The sequence below is a fragment of the Diplotaxodon limnothrissa genome, linkage group LG5, assembly GCF_057381915.1.
Source record: "Diplotaxodon limnothrissa isolate DT_005_m linkage group LG5, D_limnothrissa_male_GT1.1, whole genome shotgun sequence".
Classification (NCBI taxonomy): domain Eukaryota; kingdom Metazoa; phylum Chordata; class Actinopteri; order Cichliformes; family Cichlidae; genus Diplotaxodon; species Diplotaxodon limnothrissa.
The window spans coordinates 31,200,642-31,228,327 of record NC_140600.1 but is presented as its reverse complement, the minus strand read 5'-3'; the positions used below and the strand labels follow the sequence as shown (position 1 = coordinate 31,228,327).

General features: G+C 41.3%; 2 protein-coding genes across 5 annotated transcripts in view; both read left to right on the top strand.

The window, feature by feature from the left end:
- LOC146632610 (protein SSUH2 homolog) overlaps nt 1–27,686 on the top strand; it is a 32,848-nt gene that overhangs the window by 1,566 nt on the left and 3,596 nt on the right. The window contains exons 2-9 of one of the 4 annotated variants that reach the window (XM_085353409.1): nt 184–264; nt 8,343–8,423; nt 8,499–8,574; nt 8,658–8,787; nt 9,809–9,869; nt 10,316–10,437; nt 10,766–10,828; nt 10,916–10,992. In XM_085353409.1, the coding sequence (XP_085209535.1) occupies nt 184–264; nt 8,343–8,423; nt 8,499–8,574; nt 8,658–8,787; nt 9,809–9,869; nt 10,316–10,437; nt 10,766–10,828; nt 10,916–10,992 (691 nt within the window). Of the gene's footprint in view, nt 1–183; nt 265–8,065; nt 8,088–8,335; nt 8,424–8,498; nt 8,575–8,657; nt 8,788–9,808; nt 9,870–10,315; nt 10,438–10,765; nt 10,829–10,915; nt 10,993–27,686 lie in introns of those variants that run through there. The other 3 variants (XM_085353411.1, XM_085353410.1, XM_085353412.1) reach the window with 3 other exon arrangements.
- LOC146632611 (uncharacterized) lies at nt 12,409–25,122 on the top strand. The gene is made up of 3 exons (XM_085353415.1): nt 12,409–12,648; nt 20,567–21,249; nt 25,092–25,122. Exons 1-3 carry the CDS (start codon nt 12,409–12,411, stop codon nt 25,120–25,122), a joined length of 954 nt encoding a protein of 317 aa, XP_085209541.1.

The following is a 27,686-nucleotide window of genomic DNA, read 5'->3' as shown; positions in this document are numbered from 1 at the left end:
TATCCATAATAAACTTCAATGTTGATGTCATCCTCTGAGTGTTCACCTTACCCTAAGCAAAAACATCCCCCCCGCCCCACCAAAAAAAAGGATAATTAATTAATGCATTAAAAAAACTTAGATGAATTTGAGTTCTCTCTGTGTTAGTTTGAATGGTTTGTTTCTTATTTCTTTTAATTCCAGCTGCATATACCCCTCTCATGCCCACCTCAGCCAACACTTTCAGCAATGCCCCATTCTATGAAGGCAATGTGTCAGCAGGAGGTAAGAAAAGCCCAATTCCTCACATTAATGTTGTTGCATTGACCTAACCTGCTTTTTTTATAGCTTGTTTCATAACTTGAAGATCTTTATCATTGCTGGATGACAGTTCCTGCCCCCTCCGCCTATATGAAGCCTGTAGTTTTATGCAGATGTTTGCCTTTTTAACGAGAAGTTTCGACCAGCGGTCCCCAACCTTTTTCGCGCCACGGACCGGTTCACGCCCGACAATATTTTCACGGACCGGCCTTTAAGGTGTCGCGGATAAATACAACAAAATAAAACTAGTACCGGTACCAAAAAAAGAAGATTTATTCATAACACAAGTAAAAAGACCTAGGAAAACCGAGTTAACGATAAAAACGATAACAAAATAACCCTAAAAACCGATAAAAATCCTGAAAAGCATACATTTCACACCTGAGCCTCAACTCTCGCGGCCCGGTACCAAACGACTCACGGACCGGTGCCGGTCCGAGGCCCGGGGGTTGGGGACTGCTGGTTTAGACTACGTATGTAATAGTGGTATGTGAAAGAGAAAAGAGAGTTGAGAAGTAATCAGTGCTTAAGCTAATCTTAAAACTAGAGAGTGTGTCTGTCGCTCAAAACTCTGCCTCCCATTCTACTTATAGAAACTTTAAAAACTGTGAATCTCTGGGGGAGGGGGGGGGGGGGTTGTGTTTTTGTCATTTTGTATGATGATTTATGTAGAAGTCCACTTTGTTAGTCTAGTTGTCCTGTTTTGAGTTTCTTATATTCCCTGTTTAGTTCCTTGATTATTTAGTATTTTCCCCTTGTGGCCTCTGTGTCTCTCTTTGTGTGTCTGTGTTTATATAGGCTGTGTGAGTTCTTGTGTCTTATTTCCTCCTCATGTTTTATTCTGTTTTCCCCTGGCTGCCATGTTTCCCCATTCAGTCACGTTTCTGTGTCTGTCTGCGTCTCTGTGAATGTTCTCATTACTTCCGGTTTTACTTTCTCTTATCTGTGTGTGCCATGTTTTGTTTCACTTCTCTAACTCTGAAGGTACCTTATCTCATGTTTTATGTTTAGCTTTGCATCCTCTGTCTCGTTGTGTGTAATTAGCCCCAGCTGCGTGTGTGTGCGTTTCCTGTTCTCTCGTCATTACCTGTTAATTGAAGCACTTTGTTTTCTTCTGTCCAGCGTTGCAATCTCCCTCATCCATGGCTGTGTATTTCCCTGTGTGTCTCTTTGTACGATTAGGTTCCAGTATTCCAGTTTAGGTTATTTTCTTTGTGTCACCTACACGCCAGCAAATAAGGCTGTGTTTTTTGAGTTTACTTGAGACGTGAGTGTGCGTTTGGGTCCTTTCCTGCCTGCACACAGCTGACTTATGACAGAATCAGAAATAAACCTGCGGGGTTGCAGTGGAGAACATGTTACAGTTCTGTTCTGATATGTAAATTTATTAACTGTATTTTGCCTTAATTGTGATTTCATGGTGACTTATTTATTTATTACATTTATTTGACTTAAACATGACAGTTAATACAACAACAAAAAGGGGGGGGGGGGGGGGTCAAATTTTAATATCAAAAGTAAAATGAGATGCATTACAATATTCTGTCACCATTTTTGGGTGTGAGGTTAACATGCTGGTTTTAATCTTACTGGAATAGCTAACGCTAGCGTGGGCAGAACCCTCTTTCATTCGCACCACAAATTTCTCTGCAGGATCTATGGAACTCCAAAGTGTTCAAAATTAAATAAATAAATAGGTCAAGATGAAATAAATAACTATGTGAATAAATAAGACACAGATATGTAATGTGAGAATGATATTGTGAAATAATGGAACACATTTTGAAAACAATGCTCATTATTGTGAAACATATTACATTCTGCTATATAAATTTTCTTATTATTGTGAAATATTATTTCATGGTCATTATTTTTCACAATAACAGAGATTATTCCTGAGGCATTTTATTTATTTCCAGCCGTTTTTAGTCCAAAATGACCTTTTTTCAAAGTCAGTCTTTATTTCAAAATCCCGTTTTTCCCGATGGTCTATTTATTTCATAATGCGACTTTTCAGCAGAATGACTTTGTCTGTCAATCAAGAAAGACAGGGCGGAGCCAGTTGTGTGATTGGTTGCTCCTTTACTCAGACATAAGTAATAGCACATGAATTGTCGATTTAGGTTTAATGGTGCAATGCATCTCCTATGCAGCTGGCGGCAGTATGCAGCTCAAAATAAACTTAAGGCACCGACAAATGCAAAACACTGGGCGCGAATAACGTTACAGGTGTATCAATTCTTGTGAAGGGCATGGCTGCAGGAAACAAGTCCGTTTCTGAGTTACTCAGAGAAGTTGCTAACCGCTTAGATTGAACGTCTTCACCTCAGTCTGCGTATTGCAGCAGTGTACTGGAGATGAAGTGGTCCCTGGTCCAAGTTCTCATCACAACCGCACAGTGTTAACGTTAGCAAATGCTAACGCTATCACAGCTAGCTCCACTCCACGAAACGCTGTTCAGGGTAAGTAACGATATGTTATTATTGCTTGGTTAGTCTGTCTGTCTGGCAAAAATGAGCTTTTTAATCAGTTTAGTCACAGATTTTTTTTTAATACTGTTTTTTATCATAGCAAAGAATTCTATAAATTAGGTAAGAGAAAATAATTGTCTTCTGGGTTAATGTCTGTATTACTATTTACATTGTTGTAGGTAATAGTTATTCATGACTGTTTTAAAGTGGCTTATCTTCTGTGCTAATATGGAAGACAAGTAATCTATGTGAAAGAAAAGAAAGCAATTTTAGTTCAACGTAGTGATTTTGTAAGTGGGTATAATTTGAAAATGCTTTTACTAGTACAGTGGATGTTCTTTAAATATTTAACATTTAAAGTGTGTGTCACTTTACAGACTCCAACTTCAGTTTTGGTTTGGTCTCACCGTTGTAGGTCATAACACAAACAAGTCGTCAAGTCAAGCAGCTGAGGAAAGGGCTTAAGGAAACCATGGTATGGCCGCTTCTGACAGAAAGAGCAGACATCATTCCTCCTTTCTTACCAAGGGAATCAGAGACTGCTCCCTGTTGTGAGGTAAGGTCAGGTCACATCTTTTAACATCTGAATAGTAAAGCTATTTGGTTAATTTATGAAGGATGAACATTAATTGTTGACACAAAACACCAATATACTGTTTTGTATGCGTGGGTTAGTTGAACAGCTGGGTTACATTTAATAAAAATACACCTAATGTTGCTGATGCTCTTAAGACTACAAGATAAGTAAAGCTATAAAATGACTGTGGCCTGCCACAGAAGATTAAGATGAGGAAGAAGAGGAATGCTCTCGAGGATAAATGCAGAGTGGCAGGTTACCTTCGGTCCTTCATTGAAAATGGTAAGTCTGCTGCGATAGGTATTTTGCCATTGGTTTTCTCTGATTATACTTTGGTAAATTACATACAGTCCAGTGATCTTGGGTCATTAACAAAGTACACTATAGTAGAGCTGGGCGATATGAGATTTTTTCATATCACGATATTTATTTTTATTTATTTTTTTATAAAAAGGACAAGAGCGGTGAGGTCTATCGCAATAGTTTAATTTTTCTATTGAGAAAAAGTTATTTCGCAATACATATCGTTATCGTTCTATCGCCCAGCTCTACGCTATAGTATAATTTTGTTTTGTTATTTGCTCCATGCAATACATAAGAGTGGTGGCATTATCAGTTGCACTAGAATTGTATGTAGACTACTTTTAGCTTTGTTAACATAAAAATATCTATAAAAGCTACAACAGCAATTTGAGTGGGGCAAAAATGTCTGGTGCCCTGTATGTAAGTGGTCATCTTTTATGGTATTTCTCCATAAAAGATTCAAAATAATGAATATAGGATGTCATTATAGTTTAAAACAATCTTCTGTTGCAGCATCTTGTGCACAACAAAAAGCCCTCATCAAGTTTTGGACAGGATGGGAAGTCTTGCCGAGAAATGACTGTGGAAGTGGTCAACAGCAATCTTCCAAAGTCTTCCACCGGTTTTGAAGTACTACGTCTTCCTGCACACTACTGTACCTATGAGTCATTTCTAATGGACATTCAGGTGTGTCTCAACTCTACTGACTCAGGTTTTGGTCTGGTTTACGATTGATTCCATAACCACATGGTAAAATTAGACCATTTCTTCTTTCTTGCATCACATTACTGTACTCGGTGTTCAAAGAAACGGACAATCTAGTGAGTTCTAGTTCTTTTTAATACACTTGACAGTGAAAAATACAGAGTACAGGTGTGCATTTATGGCTTTTTTAATATAAACTGATGAAGAGTTCAGATATCAAAATCAGTTGTTCACTGTACATTATAAATTACACAATATGTTTTGTTTATACTCGCTACTGATACAAAAAAAATTTCTAGAAAAAATTATTTGAATTAAGATGTTACACTACTCTACTGTGTTCATTGTATTAAATCTGCTCAGAGTTGACATGTACTGTATATCCAACCAAGAAATGAATATCATTAAAGTGACAGCTGTATAAAACAAATCCTGTTTTATAGCCACTCACTGTTTTGTTGAAAATGAAATTGGTTATGCTGTTTTGAGTCAGTATTAGCTACAAAGCTGTAGAAATTTAAAAAAAAAAAAAAATCCTCCTGACATAGAAACTGATTAAATGTAATGTCTTTCTACAAGTGATTTTGAAGTATTGGTAGCACAGCAGGGTCTTGTTCATTCAGTGCATCTGGGAGCTGAATCTCAGGAATGGTGATCTCATTTGATGGGCGGCGATTATGTTGTCCTGTCCAGTCCACACCATAATCCTCATCAACCTGAAAGAGCATGCACATGTTTTAAATCTAAACTGAAGAGGTGTTTCCTGCAGCTGTTCCTAGATGGACTTATTGAGTCTGCCAGGGCCTATGTGAGTTGCTTAGGCATTGGCTACCAACTAATTATTCATTCACCCATTCTAGGTCAGGATTGGTTCTCTTCAGGTATAACAAATTTAACTTTGTTTAAAGTATTGCCATCTATACCTGACAGGTGGGATAAAAGAGAATGGCTTGGGAGGCGCACAGCAAATCTCAAAGTTTTCCAATTAATGCTGAAAGAACCAAGGATGTAAATGTATTCTTGTTTTAGCTTTACCGAAGACACCAGAGAAAGTATATCTATAATGCTGCTGAAATAGACAAAACCATTTCAATAAACTCGCTATTTAACATCAACCTTGTTATGCGTTATCAGAGAACAATCAACTGCAAACAGCAATGAAACATTCAACTATGTACTATTTAAAGCACTAATGACCCTGTTGTCTAACAAGATGTGATAAGTAAGTAGACTGTGGAAAGCTGGTGGGTCTACTCTGTGTAAAAGGTTCCTACAGGCTCCACTGACCCCAGTCTCCGAGTTAACACACTAACAGCTAACACTGCTAAACGTGTCTCAACGCCGAGATGGCGCCGATAGCTTTAGCCGTAGCTGCCCCACTTAGTTTAGACAGTAACAAAAAAAAGTAAGCAATAATAATTCATTGTCAAACGTCATAATTAAGGTCAACACCTAAACAATGCTGTGTACAGAATCACACAGGTGCTCAATTACAGCATAAACTTACCTTAGACCATCCTCCGTCATTTTCCTCCTAATTGTGCTCGGAGACACAGAAAATGTATCGGCAATTACCCCGACGGTTATCCCGGACAGCACTAAAGTCCTGAGTGCTGCACCGGGATTTCTAGACGTGGACGGCCAACATTTGAAGACTGTTCTTCCTCGGCGTATTCCAAACGAACACGGTGCTGAATTGATCTTAAACCTTTGACAATGCTGTCATCGATGCGAACATCTTGAAGAGCAATTATCATCCCAAGCATTTCAGAAACATCTAAACGACTCAAAACAGTATCTACAGGTAAATGATCCCTCTCTATCTGATTTGCTTAAATGAGCAGAACTGGCTGAAGTTCACACCAGTCCGCCATCCTCCGTGACTTTTGACCTAGCACGCTGTTGCTAGCTGCAGTAGCCGTCCGCGGAGCCGGTATCCAGGAAAACTAGTCGATGGTAAACGATAAGCCAATAGGTGCAAAGGTCCAGCCCACTTACATTGATTGACAGACAAAGTCATTCTGCTGAAAAGTCGCATTATGAAATAAATAGACCATCGGGAAAAACGGGATTTTGAAATAAAGACTGACTTTGAAAAAAGGTCATTTTGGACTAAAAACGGCTGGAAATAAATAAAATGCCTCAGGAATAATCTCTGTTATTGTGAAAAATAATGACCATGAAATAATATTTCACAATAATAAGTAAATTTATATAGCAGAATGCAATATATTTCACAATAATGAGCATTTTTTTCAAAATGTGTTCCATTATTTCACAATATCATTCTCACATTACATATCTGTGTCTTATTTATTCACATAGTTATTTATTTCATCTTGACCTATTTATTTATTTAATTTTGAACACTTTGGAGTTCCATAAGGATCAGGCTTGTTCAGCTGCACACATAATGTAACTTTGTATGAACTGAAGTTTATCTAAAAAAAATTGTCATGTTCCACCTTGTCACTGTTTAACCAGTTTGATGAATGAGTCTTCTGAAGGAAGATAATGTGAAATATGATACCTTTCCTTTTAATTCATGCAAGGGCGTAGATTTGGCATGGACGGAAGGGACATGTCCCCACCAATATCCAGCGATTATTGAATTGTCCCCACCAATAATTTGATCTCTTTGAGTAAAGAAAAACAAAACCGATAGAAATAAAAAAAATAAAAAAAAAGCGATCTGTCAACCTCTCATCCACCCAGCGGTGCAGAAAGAGTTCAATTACGTTCTCTACTGGAGTCCTATATCATGTGACAAATATAGCCAATGTGATTGGCTGTGCCTTTCAGGGAGCTCTGTTTAGTTTTAGCAGCGGCAATCCTGCGCTGCGAGGACCTGCAAGGAGGAGAGGAGGATGGCAGCAAAAAGAACCTGGATATAAGAAAGTATTTTTCCAAAGAAACCTGTAAGTGATTTAAAGTCAAGTTCACTCATAAAACCTGTCCATCATAATAACGTTACAGGCTATGCAAGGTAATACATGCCAACCCTCCCGTTTTTTCTCGGACAATCCCGAATTTCAGTGCCCCTCTTATTACTCTTTCTGGGTTGCAAAATAAACTTTTAACAAATTTTCAGGCGAGAATGTAGCCGTGCAAACTTCAAATATTTGAACCGGGGAGAACAGCAAACTCCCAGCTCACTGACTTGATAGGGGCAATACCACGGCGCCTAAGCGGCTCAAACACTAAAAAGTTTGATTATACTTTACGAGAACGGAAGACAACAGGGCAACTTGCAATACTTGAAAAGTAGATATTTCATTTAAGGGAGGAAACACTACGAATATGCAAAAGCATTTGAACAAAGTCTGTAAGTTGTAAAAAGCTTTCAAAAACGCATATAGATTTTGTTTATTAAGCAGTTTCTCTTGTATACAAACATGAAGGAAAAAAAATCCCCTTTGAGGTTAAAATTATGCTAGCTTACTCAAAATTACTCAAAAGCATTGGAACTAAATTTTAGGAACATTGGCAAGTTTTGAGTCTTTTAGAAGGGGAAAGTGTCATGTAAATGTAATCTTAATTTTCTGAGCCATTATTCTGCTGTCATGTCAGTAGGAACTGATATTCCCATAGATGGATATAATCATTTTTCTAAAATTAATAATTCCAAATAAAAATAAATAGAAAGGGAAAAATCTGTGTGAAGATGGCAAAAAATTAAGATGTGGCCAAAGTCAACACTGTACTTATAATGTCGAGGTATTTTCTGTTTTGCCTGCATTCAGTGATGCGTGAAATTGTGTTACACCGTTATCAAATGTCACCTTTTTTTGTTTTGTTTTAGACCAAGCTTAATTAAAGCTGGCTTTTCTGTTTTCGACTTTTTTAGTTCTGCATGTTTGCTGAACGAGGTTCGTGGTATAGGGCCCAAACCTCCTAAGCTGTTCGGTTAGAACTTTAGTTTGAATGAAAATTTTTAAGTTCATCCAAAATATTGGTTTCAATGGTTTGTTTCTTGTTTATTCCAGCTATGTACCCACCTGTCATGGCACCCCAAGCCAACATGTTTGGCAATGTCCCAGGCTATGAAGGCACTGTGCCAGGAGGAGGTAAGAAAAGCCCGGTTCACATAATTCCTCACATTAATGCTGTTGCTGGTACTTGAAAATTTGTCATTGATACAGGAGGTTTCCTGCCTCCTCCCATGCCCATGGAGCCAGTAGCTCCACCCCAACCCGCCCCTGAAAATCCTGAATGGAGGTACGACATATTATCTGTGTCTTTCAGCTGCTCAACAATCAGTAGAATATTCTGGTTTAACACAGAGTTTGTGTGTTTTGTAGCATCCCCTCTCTGTCTGAAAATGCAGCTCGCGAGGCTTTAAAGGAATTTGTGTCGTCTCATTGCTGCTACGGTGACGCACCAGTCACTCAGGGAGTCATCACCTCCATGGAGCCATTCAACACATTTAGGGTGATTAAATGTTCCCTTTTTATAATGCTGTCAGCATCAGTGATGCTGAGGACTGAGTTACCTGCTTTTACTATCTCTGCAACAGACTGGTTTGAACTGTTTGCACTCATAGTTTTCTAAACATTTGACCAAAGGACATAATTGAATGATAATGAACTGTTAAGAATAAACCTGTGTAAGGATTTTTTTGCTCAAAAACTTGAGGGCTTTTAGTAAGTGTCCAGACCTGCTTAAGTAGTAGTTTGCCAGAACTTTTCATCACACCCTCAAGACTCTTGCAATTAGCTCAAAGAATATGGAATACCGGTTCCAAATACTGGTTTTACCACAAAATTTGTTATGCAGTAATATGATGCCCAGTTATATGAAACCAAATTGGAAATACGTTGTATGTTACAAGTTTAAACAAATTGTGGATTTAATATCACATCTATCTCAGGTTCTACACTTTTAACAGTGAGAGTGAAAATAGTTCTTGTTATTCAATATTTTCACCCCCATTTGTCTCCATCTTATACTTATTTTGACAATAAGATGTTTTTTCTCATTCTACATGTGCATTAATACAACTCTTTCCTGATCCAGAAACAGACTGAAGGCTCATACAGTACCAGGCTGACAGGCAATAGCTGCATGAGCAGTGTTATTACAAAGTCCTTCTAAGTGATGACATCTTGAGCATGCAGAGACAAAATAAAGGCAAATATGTGTTGTCAAAGAGGACAGTCTCAGTTCAAAAAACTGTTTCACATCAGTTTAAAACAAACCTTAACTTGCACATGGCTGACATGTGACCTGAAAAACCTTAAAGTGACATTAAATTGTGAATAAAATCATAACGCCTGTAACGTGTATCTGACACAACAAATATGCTTTTATTTTAACATGTCCAGCTTTTTGCACATGATGCATAGAAACGTATGTTTCACTTTCACTCTGATGTGAAATATAGAGAAATTAGCACAGTAATGTTATCAGCAAATCCAGTTTCTCTCAGTAAAGTCTGTTTTTTGTTCCTTAGTACCGTCTGGAGACATTCACTGAGTCCAGGTCAACTGACTGGGCCCACAAACCACATGAAGGTAAACGCACATTTTCATTTTGTTAAATCAAAACCTGATGTGGAGCCATTAAAATGGTCATTTTCATTTGTTTCCTTGAGCCACCATGTTCTGTTATTATAGAGCAAGGCTGGATGCTTTTTAATCTGATGGTAGAGTTTTGTTGTTTCCTGTTACCAAACCACATTTTTCACTTTGTTCTTGACCACACTCAAAGTTTATGGCCTTGTGAGGGATTAAAAACAATAGTGTGATACTCAGAGCCTATTATGAATCAAACTCCAGAACAACTGATTAATCAATAGTGTTTTACCTGAAAGAGTTAAACCTGGAAACACTTGCTTTTGTTTTCATAATAATGAAATGCCTTTTTTATTAATCCTTGCGTAAACCTACTGACAATGCAGTAACTTACTATACTAGTAGTTTATTGACTGTCATTTTCTGTGATCTCGTGTATTTAAAAGGTGAGCCTGCTGACTTTTACGCCCAGCCCGCTCCACGACCATGGGAGGTCCAGGCCACACCCCCCAAACTTTTCAGTGACCACACAGAGAAGATCCGGGTGCCCTACACATCCTCCGTCAAGGTGGCTGAATAACAAAAGCTATCTGTCAAAGTGCTGGGTTACCTGCAGTTTGGTTCTGAGCTTTAAGCTTGAAGACATATATACTTAAAGAATGGGATACTTGAAATCTGTGAAGATTTGAGTTCCTGAATGAGCTGGTTTCTAACATAGCACGAGGTGTCAGTGCTATAGCCACATGTAGTTTTCACTTTAGCTGGAGCTCTAATTAGAAGTTAAACCATGAACACAAACTGTGTGTGAGGAATCTAAGGAGAACTCCCCATCAGTGTGATTCTGAAAAGTTTTTACCTTTTACTCATTTTTATCTTTTTTGTGTGTTTGTGTTTAGCAATGCCACACGTGCAATGCAGCAGGTACTGAGCAATGCAAGGAGTGCAGTGGAAGTGGAAAAGTAAGGAAACTCTCAATAGTAAATAATAAGACATGAAAAGTCTGATCAAGGTACAATTAAAACATTTGCTTATTTGTGTCGTTGTAGAAAACTTGCCCGATGTGTAATGGTGCGGCAAAGTCCGATCCAGCCTGCACTCACTGTAATGGCACAGGCAAAGACAGGTACTGAATGGTCACACAAACTGAAAATAAAACAGAAAAAATACCAGTTTCAAAGCTTACATTTTGTATTATCTTCATCTACCTTTTTCTTTTTAAACATGCAAACTAATAACGATACGCCGAATTAAACAATTACAATTGAAATGATTCAGTGTTAATAAATTGGGATCAGACCTCCTTTTTTTTTTTTTTTTTTTTTTAATGTTGGCAAGCAAGTACAAGAATTGTCTCCTGAAATTCATAAATTTTAGATTCTGATTATTTTGAATTTGTGTTTTCAAATAATTTATTCACTATTAACATTTTAAAGTCAAAAACACAGCTTAATATATTGCAATTTGATTAGATCATATTTGCATGAAAATGTTGGGGTTATGAGCCTGTAGAAAATAATGTCAGTAGGGATTGTTGGCCCCTATAGGTGAATTTCTATTAATAAAACTGTTTGGACACCCCTGTACTATACTATGGAGCCTCTACCTCACGTTTTCCCCTTCAGATACAGGTGATCCAATCAAACGCAACTGTTGGAGCTATTTGTTCTTTATTTTTGTTTTTGTTCTTATTTTTGAAATTAGTTAAAGTTTGTTGTTAGTTTACTTATATTTTGGAGTTTATTTGTCGGTTAATATTTTGTTTTAAATGATTTGTTTTGTTTGTTGTTATTTTGTTAAATTAGTCAGTAAGAGCTGTAGGGCCATTTTGTTTCTATAAATAAAGAGACTGGTATAGGACCAGCATGCATTGGGGTGGGCCTATGGTTTTTTACCAGAGCAGGAGAAGCAGTAGGAAGGATCTTGTTATTGCTTGCCAAATGGATAAATAAACCAAAACCAAAACCCTCAACTAAAAGGTTTGGACAATGGACTTCTTTTGCCTGCGTACGAAATATTACCTCAATGCAGCAGTGGCTTGTGGACTTTAAGTTGTGGGACGTTTGATCATACAAAAGTAAAGGAATTGCCACTACACAAAGTAAAAAACCTTCCCGTGGACAAAGGAATAATCCTTCATTAATGGATATAAGGATTTCAAGGATCACCGTCGAACTCGAATAAAAGGTATTGGATCGTCTGGTGAGTAATCCAGACGGATTTGATGTTGAGGCCTGGATCAACATGTCACTCGTTCATCAAAGCTGGTGAGTGATAATATTGTTTAAGCCGTAAAGGAAAACGGTGAAGCTATTGGAGTTTAAAGACATTATTTCACTACAAAGACTGATGAACTGAGTTTTGACGTACTAAATTGGTGCAAAATTGGATCGCTAATTGAAACATGCCAACGCCCTCTGTGGAAATGTTTGTCCGCTGCAAAAGGCAGGTAAATGGATGTCATGTTTGTACTTTAGGCTATGGATTCTCAGTGTGCTGTGCATCTTTATAAAGTTTGAAATAATCCAAGAGGACAATAAAAATGTCGGATATTAAGAGTAAACGAGAGGATGACACTGAGATGCAAGCAGAGAAAAGAAGCGTTAAATTTACGCCAAAAGGTTTGGATTTGTATATAAAGACATGCCAAGAAAAGCGCAGTTCAATGTGTAAGCAAGCATCTAAGTACATGGGGAAAATTTCCGCTTTAATGACCTCACATGAAAACGTTAAGGAAGTGTCTTCTGAATTTGGGAAGTTTATTAAATGCTATTGTAACATAGTTAAATAGAGTTGAAGTTAAATCCCGCTAAATGGGACATTGGCGCCACCTACTGTCGAAAAAGTGACCCTGCAATATTCACAAAGGGCAAGGGATTCTGGGTAATCCTCAGAATAATGGAGGATTCCTGCGAGGTAAGGAATGCGCAAATGTCGTGGGGAGGAAAAATCATATCGTAGGCTGTTAAAGTAATACAGTCTGACCCGATTATTTTTGTTGTTTATACATCATTTGTTGCGGGTCATTTCTCCAGTCTTTATGTTGAACTGAGTGCACGTTTATGTGAGATTTCTTTATTGGGAGGAGAGGAAACAAAATGGGAGCATAGTTAGCTAACTCTGTTGTTGCTTTCCCGTTTAGATTTTGTGCTGATTGCCCACGACATTAAAAAGAGAGCATTCTAACCATTGCCTTTTTGTTGTGAATGCAGGTATGTGACTGTGCCACACTGTTTAGAGAAATTACATTGTTTCATGTACAGCTTTAAAATATATTTCTATATTCCTTTCATTTGGGAAATTTAACATGCAATGTTAATGGTGTTGAAGTTTTTCTATTTTGGTTGTATAAATTTACCACTATACGATCACACTGCAAGTGGAAATGTAATCCTCAGAATAATGGAGGATTCCTGCGAGATTTTGTGCTGATTGCCCACGACATTAAAAAGAGAGCATTCTAACCATTGCCTTTTTGTTGTGAATGCAGACCAGAGAAGACACTACACAGAGGTCACATTGGTGCCGTGACTCGTTCGTGACGCTGCTGAATCGGGCTGGTGTCCTCTCGTCGCAGCATCATCGTGGAGCATCAGCTTCCTTATTGTTTAGTCTGTTGGGTAACGGAATCAAACTTTGGGGACTGTTGGACATACTTTTATATTGGCTTTGTATATTGCCATATTGTATTAAGTCCACCTTAGCTCTATTAATATTCTGCTAGATATGGATCTAAGTGACTCTGATGACACCCCAAATGTGACTCCCCTTGTTGTGGGTAGGGGCAGAGGGTTCACAACTGTTCCTTTTTCACTGGGTGACTGTCGGGTGGGGCATAGAGCAGCAGATAGTTCTTGTGAGCTGGTGGCTGAGTCGCAGTCAGTACAGTGCACTAAGTCATCTACCTCAGACCCCCCAATAACTGATGTGAGTCTAGTCGACCAAATGAGCGACATTGTGCAGCAAATTGGGCAACGCCTGGCTGATAGCATTCTGTCACACCTGACCACGCCACACACTTCGAGCCCTGCATCTGCTACATATACATGTCCTGAGGTGGCGCATGGAACAACAGATCTCCCCTCCAGCCGCTCACTAGATCTCTCTCAAGTCCAGCTGGTGGCTCCACGACAGGTTAAAGACCCACCTGTGTTTCGGGGGGAGAGTTCGGACTCATTGTCTGTTGATGAGTGGCAGGAAGCCATGCAGAGTTACATAAAGAAGAGTGCCATTCTTCCAGAAAACCAAGCTGAGGAGATTTTGATGCATCTGAGAGGCAGGGCAAAAGATGTTGTGAAATTTGGTGTGAGGAATGGTGGAATTGATGTCCAGCATAATCCACAAGCTATCTACAGACTTCTGCACAAACATTTTAGTTCCACCCAGTGCTCGTCTGTGCCCCTGGCTGACTTTTATTCCACCCTGCCGAAGGACCGAGAGGATCCATATGAGTACTGGCTGAGGCTGAACAAGGCTGCTGATGTTGTTGGCAACTGTCTTAAGGAGCAGGGGAAATCTTTTGAGAACTCTGGTGTGGAGGTTGCACGCATGTTCATCAGACACTGCCCCTGCAGAGACTTGGCTCTTATTTTTAGAACCAAAACATGTGATAAATGGTCAGCTCGTGAAGTTCAGGAGGTACTGGATGAGTATCACCTGGGTAAGGGGTTCCAGTCTCCTCCACAGACGGGTAACTGTGTCTATGTGAATAAGGCAGAGGTTAGCACAAATGGTACTCCTTGTTTGGCTGACCATGAGCAGAGGCCAGCTGTGAGTCAGGATGGCTCTGCTATTGAGAGGTTGATCAGCATGCTAGAGAAGGTGCTGCTTCAAGGCCCAGGCTATGCTCGAGCTAATGCCAGGCGACAGAGTGCCCGACTGCCGAGAATACCGGGCTTAGATGACACACCATGTTCCATCTGCAGAGATAGCTCCCACTCCACACTCACGCACTGTCGGGAAAACAGATTGTGCTTCATGTGTCACCTACCTGGTCATTCGAGACGTAACTGCCCAGAGGGCAAGTGTACTCCTTCCAGTGGTCATCAGGGAAACTGAACGATCTGCGTGGAGGGGAGGACAGCGCAGATCCAGCAAGTAAGCCTCCCATCTTGGATGTGACTGATATTAATGATTATGACACTTTGTATTCTACTTACAGTGGCATTGTCCCGCCAAATAAAACACTGATTGCACAGGGCTTGCATAGGCTCTCAAACACTGATAGTTTATTCTACTCTGCAGTGACTACTAGTGGTGGACAAGTTCTTAAAGCATTAGTGGACAGTGGCTCTATGGCGTGCACCATAAGTGAGACAGTTGATGAGAAACTTTCACAATCGATACCTGATATTGAGAGACGTTCAGCTGAAGACGTTGTCATTGTTGGTTGTGGGGGTCACCTCGTTACGCCTTCTGCTATGTATGATCTTACAGTGTCAATATATGGCTTTAAGGTGGTGATTCCTGTTCTGGTGGTTCCGGGCCAGGCTGATGACATGATTCTGGGCAGCAATGCGATAAAGTGGCTTATTTCACAGTTAAAAATGACTGTTGGTACCCAGGATGATGCTTTCCCTCATTTGGCAACTTTGCTGTCCTATTCTGATGACTGTGGTGGCAGAGCAATGCCTCCAAGTTTCGGCACTGCAAAGCTTAAGAGACGCATCACCTTGCAGCCCTTGTCTGAACATTTAGTGTGGGCTAAGCTGCCTGCTCCTGATGCCTCAGCGGTGGGAAGTGCTGTCATTATTGAACCCACTCAGTCTCGATCCAAACCTGCACAGATCCTAGTGGGGCGAGTTGTCACTTCCTTGTTTGGGGATGGTTGGGTCCCTGTTAAAGTGGTGAATCCCTCCGACAAGCCCCTCACTCTCAGGAGAAATGCTAAGGTTGCTGATGTGTCCCCCTGTCTTTCTGTGCAGGACTTACCTGAACCTGTTCAAATTCGATCCAGTACACAATACACACAGAACTCGTCGCCCGCACCGAGATCAGAAGCGGAGATGTCACAGCGCTTGTGTGATTTGGGCCTGCAGGACCTGGACCTCTCGTCCTGTGAAGTTTCCCCAGAATGGAGAGATAGGCTGCTGCGACTCATTGAGCAGTATGAGTCCATCTTTTCAAGGCACAAAATGGACTGCGGTGAGGCTGCTGACTTTGTCCACAGAATCCGCCTGGTGGATGACAAGCCCTTCAGACTGCCATACAGACGGGTCCCACCATGCCATTACGAGAAGCTTCGCACTGCCCTAGATGAGATGGAGGAGTCAGGGATAATCCGTAAGTCCCAGAGTGAATTCTCATCCCCCCTTGTCTTAGTTGTTAAGCCAAATGGTGACCTGCGCATATGCAATGACTTTAGATGGTTAAATGCAAGAACAGTTAAAGATGCACATCCATTGCCTCATCAGTCAGACGCCCTCGCAGCACTTGGTGGGAATGTTTTTTTTTCTACAATGGATCTCACATCGGGGTTTTACAATGTCAGACTCCACGAGGACGACAAAAAATACACGGCATTCTCCTCCCCATTTGGCCTTCATGAATATAACAGGATGCCTCAAGGCCTGACAAATAGTCCTGCTACTTTTATGCGGATGATGATGTCCATTTTTGGTGATGAGAACTTCACAAGTTTGTTGTGTTATCTGGATGACCTTATGGTCTATGCCCCATCCGAACAGGTGGCTCTTGAACGTCTGCAGATGGTTTTCTCACGACTTTCTGCCAACAACCTGAAGCTCGCACCAAAGAAATGCCACTTTCTTCAGCGGTCTGTGAAGTTCCTGGGACACATCATATGTGGTGAAGGTGTGAAAACAGACCCAAGTAAAGTGCAGGCTATAGACAATGTGGAGGAAGCAGACCTGATGGAGTCTGACGGGGTGACACCATGTGCAAGGAAAATCAGATCCTTCCTGGGGATGGTTCTCTACTACCATCATTTTATCGAGCGGTGCTCTGCAAAAGCTAAGCCACTGTTTGATCTTGTGGCTGAACCAGCTGCGCTACGCAAGAGAGGTAGAGGCCGTAAGCCTAAATTTAAAAGGGGCCACGTGAAGCTGTCTCCGGCTGACTGGACTGATGAGTGCAGGGAAGCATTCAAGGCCCTAAAACATGAACTTGTGCATAGTGTCACATTAGCCCATCCAGATTTTACTGCGCCCTTTCTCCTTGCAGTTGATGCTTCCTTTGACGGCCTTGGAGCCGTCCTCTCACAGTTGCCCCCTGATGGTAGCATCGCCAGACCAGTGGCATTCGCCAGTAAGACCCTGTCACACTCTCAGCTAAACTATCCAGCGCATCGTTTGGAGTTTCTTGCTCTGAAATGGGCAGTCTGTGACAAGTTTAGCCATTGGCTGAAAGGGAGCCACTTCACAGTGTGGACGGACAATAACCCGCTGACATACATCTTAACCAAGCCTAGGTTAGATGCATGTGAGCAACGATGGGTTTCAAAGCTTGCAGCATACAGTTTTGAACTGAAGTATGTCCCTGGCACCAAAAATGTTGTCGCGGATGCATTGAGTAGAGAGCCATTTGTCCAGTCGTGCATAGGCCACAGGCTAGTCACTGAACCTTATGCTGCCCTATTGAACCAAATGCACGGTCTGGTGGATGGGACTGTGCAGGATATGTTTCGGTGTGCTGCAAACTGCCAGTTGGTTGTGGATCAGTCTGAGGAAGGAGCTACAACTATCCTAGCTAACCCTCAAGGTTCTCTCTCGTCACAGGATGTTTCTGCTGTGTTGGCTGCACATGACACTGGTGGTATCAGCCATGTGAGAGGTGTGGGATCTGATATCCCTCAGGTCCCAACTATTGCCCGTCCAGCCTGTACGCCGAGAAGTGAACTCGCTAACCTGCAGGAACAAGATGAAGTTTTGGGCAGAGTTTTCTTTTATGTCCGGCGTCACAAGAGGCCCACCAGGCATGAACGTGCTAGCGAGTCCCGTGGTGTAATGAAATTACTCAGACATTGGTCCAGACTCTTGATTAAAGATGGTATGTTGTATAAGGTGAAGAAAGACAGGAACATGAACGTGACGATTTACCAGTTTGTTGTCCCAGACACTCTGAAGACTGAAGTTCTCCGAGGCATCCATGATACGGCGGGTCATCAGGGCCAAGTCCGCACCCTGTCTCTTGCAAGGCAGAGATTCTTTTGGACAGGGATGGAGCGTGACATCATCAATCATGTGAAAGGCTGTTTTCGTTGTGTGGTTGGGAAAACCCCAGAGCCGAATGACCGTGCCACACTGGAGAGCATTTGTACCACTGAACCGATGGAGCTAGTCTGCATCGACTTCTGGACTGCTGAACAGACTGACAAGAAGTGCGTTGATGTTTTGGTTGTCACGGACCATTTTTCCAAATTAGCGCATGCATTCCCTTGTAAGAATCAGTCTGCCAAGCAGGTTGCTCGCCGCCTGTGGAATGACTTTTTCTGTGTGTACGGCTTTCCCAGACGTATACACTCTGATCAAGGAGCCAACTTTGAGAGTCAACTCATTAAGGAGCTCCTGGACATGGCTGGCATCCAGAAATCACACACCACTCCTTACCACCCAATGGGGAATGGTATTGTCGAGCGATACAACAGGACCTTGGGAAATATGATACGGGCTTTGCCCCCTCAATCCAAAGCCAGGTGGCCGCAAATGCTTCAGATGTTGACGTTCTGCTACAATTGCACTGAACATGAAACAACAGGTTTCGCACCTTTTTTTCTCGTATTTGGGAGAATTCCTCGTCTGCCTGTTGATGTTGTTTTCCAGCATGTTCTCCCTGATGGTGCCGTTGTTGACCACGGTGAATTTGTCGCCCATTTGAAGCGTGACCTGTCTGAGGCTGCCCGCATTGCCAGGCAGAACAGCCGTATTGCCCAGGCTCGCCAGGCGAGGAATTATGACCGCAAGGCTAAGGGTGCGCCCCTCTCAGTCGGTGACAGAGTCTTGCTTGCTAATCGTGGTGAGAGAGGAAAGAGGAAGATCGCTGACAAATGGGAATCCACAGTTTTTGAGGTGGCGTCTGTGAAACCTGACATCAATGTGTACCACATCAGAGACCCTGTGACTCTCAGGGAAAAAGTTGTTCACCGAAACCTACTACTTCCTGTGAGTTTCATTCCTGCAGGAAACGAGTGCATACCAGTGTCAACCTGCCCCTCGGTTGCGGATAGTGGACAAGGTGAACCAGAACTTCCAGGTGATGTGCAGGATGGTGAGACGAAGACGGTTCGCTGGCTCATGCAGATGGACCAAGCAAGTGACAGGGACTCTGCGGTTGGTCAACCTGGTTGTTCTCTTGGTGCGGCTTTCAGCGTCCCAACCTCTGAGGCAGAATCGACTGTGGCCCCGCCTGCTGGGTGTGACCCGTTGGTTTCCCGGTTGCCCTCCCCTGCCCCCTCTATTGAATCTGTTGTGTCCCGGAGTGCCTCCTCGCAGCTTCTGGCGGGAGATGCTCCACATGTCCTTTCCCCTGAGCTTGTGACTGACACACGACTGAGTACAGGGGACCGTGTAGTGCGTACACAGCCACCACCTCTTTGTACTAGATCAGGTAGACCTGTGAAACCTCCAACACGTCTCATTTGTGAGATCAATGAACAACAGGTTGATGATTCAGTGTCGACAGTTGACTCCTTGTTTTCATTTGTGCGAAATATGTTTTCAGGATAGATTACTAGCCGTTTTGCAAATGTGCTGTTACTCAGAACGTTTTGGGTAATACCTGCGTGGAGCAATGTTCACATCATGGGAGGTGTATACGGCATCTTTCATATCTGGGTTGGCAGGGGAATTGGCCGCTCTCTTGCTTGCCTTATTCCATATGGAAAGTTTTTTTAACTGACTTGAACTATCTTGTGCTCCCACGGTCACACTGTTATGTTTTATGCATTGGAAATTTCTGTTTTTCTGTTGTCATGCCCCAATTTAGCAGGATTTAAGGGGGGTGTGTGTAACATAGTTAAATAGAGTTGAAGTTAAATCCCGCTAAATGGGACATTGGCGCCACCTACTGTCGAAAAAGTGACCCTGCAATATTCACAAAGGGCAAGGGATTCTGGGTAATCCTCAGAATAATGGAGGATTCCTGCGAGGTAAGGAATGCGCAAATGTCGTGGGGAGGAAAAATCATATCGTAGGCTGTTAAAGTAATACAGTCTGACCCGATTATTTTTGTTGTTTATACATCATTTGTTGCGGGTCATTTCTCCAGTCTTTATGTTGAACTGAGTGCACGTTTATGTGAGATTTCTTTATTGGGAGGAGAGGAAACAAAATGGGAGCATAGTTAGCTAACTCTGTTGTTGCTTTCCCGTTTAGATTTTGTGCTGATTGCCCACGACATTAAAAAGAGAGCATTCTAACCATTGCCTTTTTGTTGTGAATGCAGGTATGTGACTGTGCCACACTGTTTAGAGAAATTACATTGTTTCATGTACAGCTTTAAAATATATTTCTATATTCCTTTCATTTGGGAAATTTAACATGCAATGTTAATGGTGTTGAAGTTTTTCTATTTTGGTTGTATAAATTTACCACTATACGATCACACTGCAAGTGGAAATGTAATCCTCAGAATAATGGAGGATTCCTGCGAGATTTTGTGCTGATTGCCCACGACATTAAAAAGAGAGCATTCTAACCATTGCCTTTTTGTTGTGAATGCAGACCAGAGAAGACACTACACAGAGGTCACACTATCAAGATGCAAACGCTTTGCAAGAATCCTTTTTAAGTTTGCCACTGCCAGAAGATGAAGTGAAAAGGCAAGTTGCACATTTTCAGTCGAAGGTGACAGCATTCTCTGTTTTTATGGACAAAGTAAAGGTTTGGTTGCAGGAGGCGGGCGAGCCGTATACTGAACAAAACAATACTGTTCGTAATGATAAAGCTGTTGAAAGTTTGGATGAAATAAAACCTGAAGACAGTGTCTCTAATATCTCAAGTGTAAAACCACCTTCAAAAACCTTGTCACAGCAAAGTCGAATTTCATCAACATCTTCCGCATGCATTAAAGCTGCGGCTGACAAGGCAGCGCTCATGGAGCGACTCGCTGCATTAAAGAAAAAACATTCTATCGAAGCGCAAGAGGAAAAACTGAGAAAAGAAAAGGAGACATTATCCTTGGAAACAGAGCTGGCAGCCACTAATGCAAAGCTTCGTGTCTTAAAAATAAATTCAGTTTGTAGCTCTGAGCATTCTGATGGAATGAACTCTTATTTTGAAAGAGGGCACGTACAAGAAGCGCCTAGTTTAAATCCTTGTGCCGATACATTTGTTCCAACATCAAGAGATTACTCTGGTATAAATTCTGCATCTGAATCACAAGTAATCGTACCTAGACAAAGTCAAACCCAACATCAGGTTGATGATTCAGCTCAAGTGACGCAGCAAACACAGCCTCAGTCTCCTACTTTGACTGGGAACTGCACGAAGGAGATTGTAAATATTATGCAAAAACAAAATGACATCACTACTTTGCTTGTAAAACAAAACTTATCTTCTGTCCTCCCCGCCAGAAACATCCCTGTGTTTGATGGAGACCCTTTACAGTACAGATCATTTATGAATGCCTTTGAAAATGGAGTGGAAGCTAAAACTGATAACTGGAGCGACTGTTTGCATTTTTTAGAGCAGTTCACTAGGGGGCAGCCTAGGGATTTGGTGCATAGTTGTCAGCACTTACCACCTGAGCAGGGCTATTCTACAGCCAAAGATCTTCTTGAAGAACATTTTGGGAACGAAAATAAAATTGCCTCTGCATATATGGAGAGGATTGTGAGTTGGGTACCTATTAAAAGTGAGGATGTGAAAGGTCTACAGTCATTCTCTCTTTTTCTTCAAGGATGTTCGAATCTAATGCAGCAAGTTGTTTATATGAAGGAGTTGGATTTGCCCTCAAATATGAGAATGGTTGTTATGAAGCTTCCATACAAATTGAGGGAAAAATGGAGAGTTGTTGCCTATGAACTGCAGGAACAAAATGGTTACAGAGCAGTGTTCACTGATCTGGTTGCCTTTATAATAAAACAGGTAAAGGTAGCATCAGATCCAGTGTTTGGCAACATCCAAGACTCACAATCTGGAAGCAGCTTTAAAGCTTCAAGTTCTATCAAGCAAAGGAGAAAAGGAAGTAGTTTTGCCACTAATGTCAGTACAGTGCCAGGAATCAAAGCTCAATCAACTGGAAGCAGAACAACTTCCGCCGTTCTGCATAGTTGTTTGTTTTGTTCACACAGCAACCATTTACTAGAGAATTGTAAGCAGTTTAAAGCTAAAACGCATCAGGATAAGTTGACTTTTATCAAGGAAAGGGGAATTTGTTTTGGTTGTTTAAAAGTTGGTCACACAAGCAAAGACTGTAGGAGTCGTTTGGATTGCGACGTGTGTCACCAAAGGCACCCAGGGGTTCTTCATATAGAGCGAAAGGATCCAGGTGCGTCTTCGGAACAAACTCAACAGAGGACAAACTCTAATGTCAACTTTTCAACTGCAACCACTCAGACATGTGGGTATATTGGGGCTGGTCATGAAGTTGATGCAATTTTTTCTATAGTTCCAGTTCAAGTTAAGAGCCAAAAGAGTAATAAAATTGTGCAAACTTATGCGTTTTTGGATCCTGGAAGTTCAGGTACATTCTGTACAGAAACTTTGGCAAAAAGGCTGAATGTAAAAGGTAAAAAGACCAATATCTTTTTGAGAACAATGAGTCAAGATAAGATTGTTAGTACACAAGTTCTGTCTGGTTTGGAAGTGTCTGGTTTGGAAGCAAATGATTTCATGCCATTGCCAGATGTTTTGACTCAAAAGACTATGCCAGTTTCTACAGTTAATATTCCCCAGCAAAGCGACATCGATCAGTGGCCTCATCTTAAACCTGTTAAACTGTACAACGTTAATGCAGATGTGGAGCTACTGATAGGCACTGATGCTTCCAATGTTTTGGAGCCATGGAAGGTGATAAACAGTGTGGGAGGTGGACCTTATGCTGTAAAAACAAAAGTTGGCTGGGTCATAAATGGTCCCCTGCGCACTGGAAGTAACAGTGGAAATAAAACCAACTGCACTGCTGTAACAGCCAATAGGATTTCTGTTGAGCGTCTTGAAGACATGTTGATTAAACAGTACAATCATGATTTTAATGAAAGATCATCAGAGGAGCAGACTGAAATGTCTAGAGAGGATCTGTGTTTCATGGATATTGTTAGTAGTTCAATAAAGCTTATTGGAAATCATTATCACATTGATTTGCCTTTCAGGAGAGAAGGTTCCAGTTTGCCAAATAACCTCTGTGTCGCGGAGCAGCGTCTCCAGAGTCTCAGACGGAGATTCGAAAAGGATACTCATTATAAGGATGAATACACTAAATGTGTAAACAACATGCTTGAACGAGGATATGCCGAGTTTGTGCCTGTAGATGAGTTGCACAAAGATGATGGAAAGGTGTGGTACATCCCTCATCATGGAGTGTATCATCCCACAAAGGGCAAATTAAGAGTTGTGTTTGACTGTGGAACAACTTATAAAGGAGCATCATTGAACAGTCAGCTTCTACAGGGACCTGATCTCACAAACTCGCTAGTTGGGGTTCTGATCAGATTTAGACAAGAGCCTGTTGCATTAATGGCGGACATTGATTCCATGTTTCACCAAGTTCACGTCTCAGAAAAACATGTCAACTTTCTCCGTTTCCTGTGGTGGCAACATGGCAACACTTCAAGGTCTGCACAGGAATGCAGGATGAAAGTGCATTTGTTTGGAGCTGTATCTTCGCCAAGTTGTGCAAATTATGCTCTACAGAGAACTGCAGATGATAATGCACAACAGTTTCCAGCTGAAGTGGTTGATACAGTCAAAAGAAACTTTTATGTGGATGATTGTTTGAAATCTGTTGCTTCAGAAGAGGAGGCAGTGCACATGGTGAAGAGGCTGACAGATATCTGCGCTAAAGGAGGATTTAAGCTTTCAAAATGGATCAGCAACAGTCGCACAGTGCTCATGTCAATCCCAGAGGAAAGAAGAGCAAAGGAAATTAAGGATCTGGATTTGGACACAGATCAACTTCCAGTTGAGAGAGCACTGGGTTTACAGTGGTGCATAGCAACAGACAAGTTCCAGTTCAGAACCTCCCTGCAGGACCGTCCAACAACCAGAAGGGGAATTTTGTCTGTGGTCAGCTCACTGTATGATCCTTTGGGAATCTTGTCTCCCTTCAGTATGCCAGCTAAACTGTTGCTACAAGAGCTTTGCCGACAAAATTTGAAGTGGGATGAAGTTATTCCCCACTCTCTTTCCCAGCGGTGGCGTGATTGGCTGGAGGATCTCCAGCTGATTTCAAAGTTTAAAGTGGAACGTTGCATTAAACCAAATTGCTTTGGAAGACCAGATAGGGCACAACTTCATCATTTTTCTGATGCAAGTCAAGATGGGTATGGAACGGTGTCATATTTAAAGTTGGAAAAGAATAACGTCACGCATGTTGCTTTTATCCTGGGAAAGGCTAGAGTTGCTCCTCTCAAGCAAACTACAATTCCCAGGTTGGAATTGACGGCTGCAGTTCTTGCAGTTCGGGTGGACAGGCTTCTGCAAAAGGAGCTGCAAGTCAGGTTGGAAAAATCAGTTTTTTGGACTGATAGTACAACAGTACTGAAATACATCTCCAATGAAACCAGAAGATTCAATACTTTTGTTGCAAACAGAATTGCTGTTATTCGGGAAGCAACAGATGTGAATCAGTGGAGATACGTTTCTTCTAAGGAGAATCCTGCAGATGACGCATCCAGAGGTATGAGAGCTGGGGATCTCCTCAAATGTAGGAGATGGATAAAAGGGCCAGAATTTCTCTATGAGTCAGAAAAGGAATGGCCTAAACTGGATGTGGAGTACAGTGTAATTTCTGCAGATGACCCAGAGGTCAAAAGGGACCTGACAATGAATGCCATTGTGAGAGAATTACAAAATCCTACCAGCTATTTTATCCTCTACTTCTCGTCTTGGGCAAAACTTAAAATCTCTGTAGCCTGGCTTTTAAAGATGAAAGAGGTCTTGGTGTTGTTGGCACAGAAGAGGAAAGAGTTGCTTGCTGCAGGTTTGAATAAGAATGATCCGGAAGGTCAGAAAGAAGTGGAGATAAGAATGGAAAGATTTAAGACCACTTTGAAGAAAGGAAATCTCACTCCAGAAGACTTGGCAAAGGCAGAACAAGCTATTCTTCAATATGCACAACAACAGAAATTTACGACTGAAATGGCTTTAATCCGCAATGGCCTCAAAGGAGTCTCTAAGGGAAATTGTCTCTATAAACTTGATCCAGTGTTGGATGCAGGAATCCTCAGAGTGGGTGGCCGATTGAATAAAGCAGCCATGCCTATGGAATTAAAGCATCCTGTAATTTTGACAAAAGATATGCATGTGTCAACACTGATTTTACGCCATATCCATCAAAGGTTGGGACATGCAGGAAGAGCACACATGCTGTCAAAACTAAGACAAAATTACTGGATACTAAATGCAAATTCTGCTGCCAGGAAAATCATCTCTCGTTGTGTCACGTGTAGACGCAACAGAGGAAAGTTTGTTGAACAAAAGATGGCGGATCTGCCTGAAGAGAGAGTCCTGCCAGACATAGCCCCATTCACAAATGTTGGAGTGGACTATTTTGGACCTATAAGTGTTAAAAGAGGACGAAGTCTCCTTAAAAGGTATGGAGTTCTTTTTACTTGTTTCACCAGTCGTGCAGTACATCTGGAGATTGCATGTACACTTGATACAGACTCTTGTATAAATGCTGTGAGGAGGTTCATCTGTAGACGAGGCCCAGTTTCGACCATCAGATCTGATAATGCTACAAATTTTGTTGGGGCGAATCGAGAGTTGAAAGAAAGTTTGACTGAGCTGGACCATGCCAAAATTCAAAAGGCTTTTGTTCAGGATGGCATGAAATGGAACTTCAACATCCCAGCAGCTTCTCACCAAGGCGGTGTGTGGGAGCGTCTCATTCGTTCAGTAAAGAATATTTTAGCCTCAGTTCTTAAGGAGCAAGTTCTGGATGATGAAGGACTCCACACAGTCTTCTGTGAGGTTGAAGCTATAATGAACGACAGACCCATTACTAAAGTTTCAGATGACTCAAATGATCTTGAAGCACTGACACCCAATCACTTGTTGTTGCTGAAAAATAAACCAGTTTTTCCACCAGGACTGTTTCATCCAAGTGATTTGCATGTCAGGAAAAGGTGGAAACAGGTACAGTACATGGCAGAGTTGTTCTGGAAGAGATGGCTTTCTGAGTACCTACCTCTGATGCAAGAAAGACAAAAATGGATGAGGACTAAAAGATGTCTTATACCTGGAGATGTTGTTTTAATTGCAGACGCTACAGCTCCAAGAGGATCATGGATGATGGCGAAAGTCTTAAATGTAAACCAGGATGCAAAAGGCTTGGTGCGTTCTGTGAGACTACAAACAAGGACCAGTGTTTTGGAAAGGCCAGTGACAAAACTTATTTTGCTACTGGAAGCCTCATCGTGAAGAAAATCCTCAATGAAAATTAAGGATTTGTTTAAGGGAATAGCTCCTCCTTTTGGGACTTTAAAGTAATTGTGATTGTATGCACAATTAGGGGCCGGAGTGTTGGAGCTATTTGTTCTTTATTTTTGTTTTTGTTCTTATTTTTGAAATTAGTTAAAGTTTGTTGTTAGTTTACTTATATTTTGGAGTTTATTTGTCGGTTAATATTTTGTTTTAAATGATTTGTTTTGTTTGTTGTTATTTTGTTAAATTAGTCAGTAAGAGCTGTAGGGCCATTTTGTTTCTATAAATAAAGAGACTGGTATAGGACCAGCATGCATTGGGGTGGGCCTATGGTTTTTTACCAGAGCAGGAGAAGCAGTAGGAAGGATCTTGTTATTGCTTGCCAAATGGATAAATAAACCAAAACCAAAACCCTCAACTAAAAGGTTTGGACAATGGACTTCTTTTGCCTGCGTACGAAATATTACCTCAATGCAGCAGTGGCTTGTGGACTTTAAGTTGTGGGACGTTTGATCATACAAAAGTAAAGGAATTGCCACTACAGCAACAATACACAGTTTAAACCCCACTTCCGCTTAGAACTATTTGGTGAGCTGTGCGAAGTAGATATCTACTTATCAGACTCAGAAAACAGCCAGCTGGGATGATGATGGACTTTTTCTCTATACAGGGAATGAGGTGACTCTTTTACATGTACTGAGCAGAGCATGAGACTTTCAGAGTTTGAGGGTTTATAAACTTGTGAAAAAAAGGCTTCATAACGTGTTTGTCAGCATATGGACTGCAAGTTCTAACATGAATAATGAATTGAATTACAGTCAGTTAAGGGCTAAGCTTTTCACTCAGGCATTCGTATGGTCCTCTCTGTTGATCAATCACAATAGCTATTTATTTAGTAACTTTAGTTTTTATTCTGAAGCTGTGGTGCTGAATTGCTTAATGAAAATTGGAATGGATTCAGACAACGCCCTTCTCAGACACACACGCACACACAGAGTCATGTCATCAGTACTGTCATGGGACAGTGTCAGTTTATTTCAGGTGGTTTGAGACACCTCTGGGAGGCTTGCAATGCCCTGCAGCATGTTTTTCCTGGGCTACTTGTGTGTCTGTCATTTTCTCAGAACCTACCAAAGTCATAACTTTTAGCCTATTTTTTTTCCTTAGCAGTTTTTCTCTTTCTTTTCAAGAGTCCACCGAATGAATCACTTTTTCTTCTTTTTCTGCATGTCCATTCATTTTCTGCTTAAATCTCTGCTCATGTTCTCAATGATGC

Coding starts and splice junctions, on each gene's coding strand:
- LOC146632611 (XM_085353415.1), top strand. CDS start 12,409: ATGTCGGATATTAAGAGTAAACGAGAGGATGACACTGAGATGCAAGCA. Junction 12,649..20,566: donor TTAAATGCTATTGTAACATA/GTTAAATAGAGT, acceptor GACACTACACAG/AGGTCACACTATCAAGATGC. Junction 21,250..25,091: donor ACCCAACATCAGGTTGATGA/TTCAGCTCAAGT, acceptor AAGCTATTCTTC/AATATGCACAACAACAGAAA.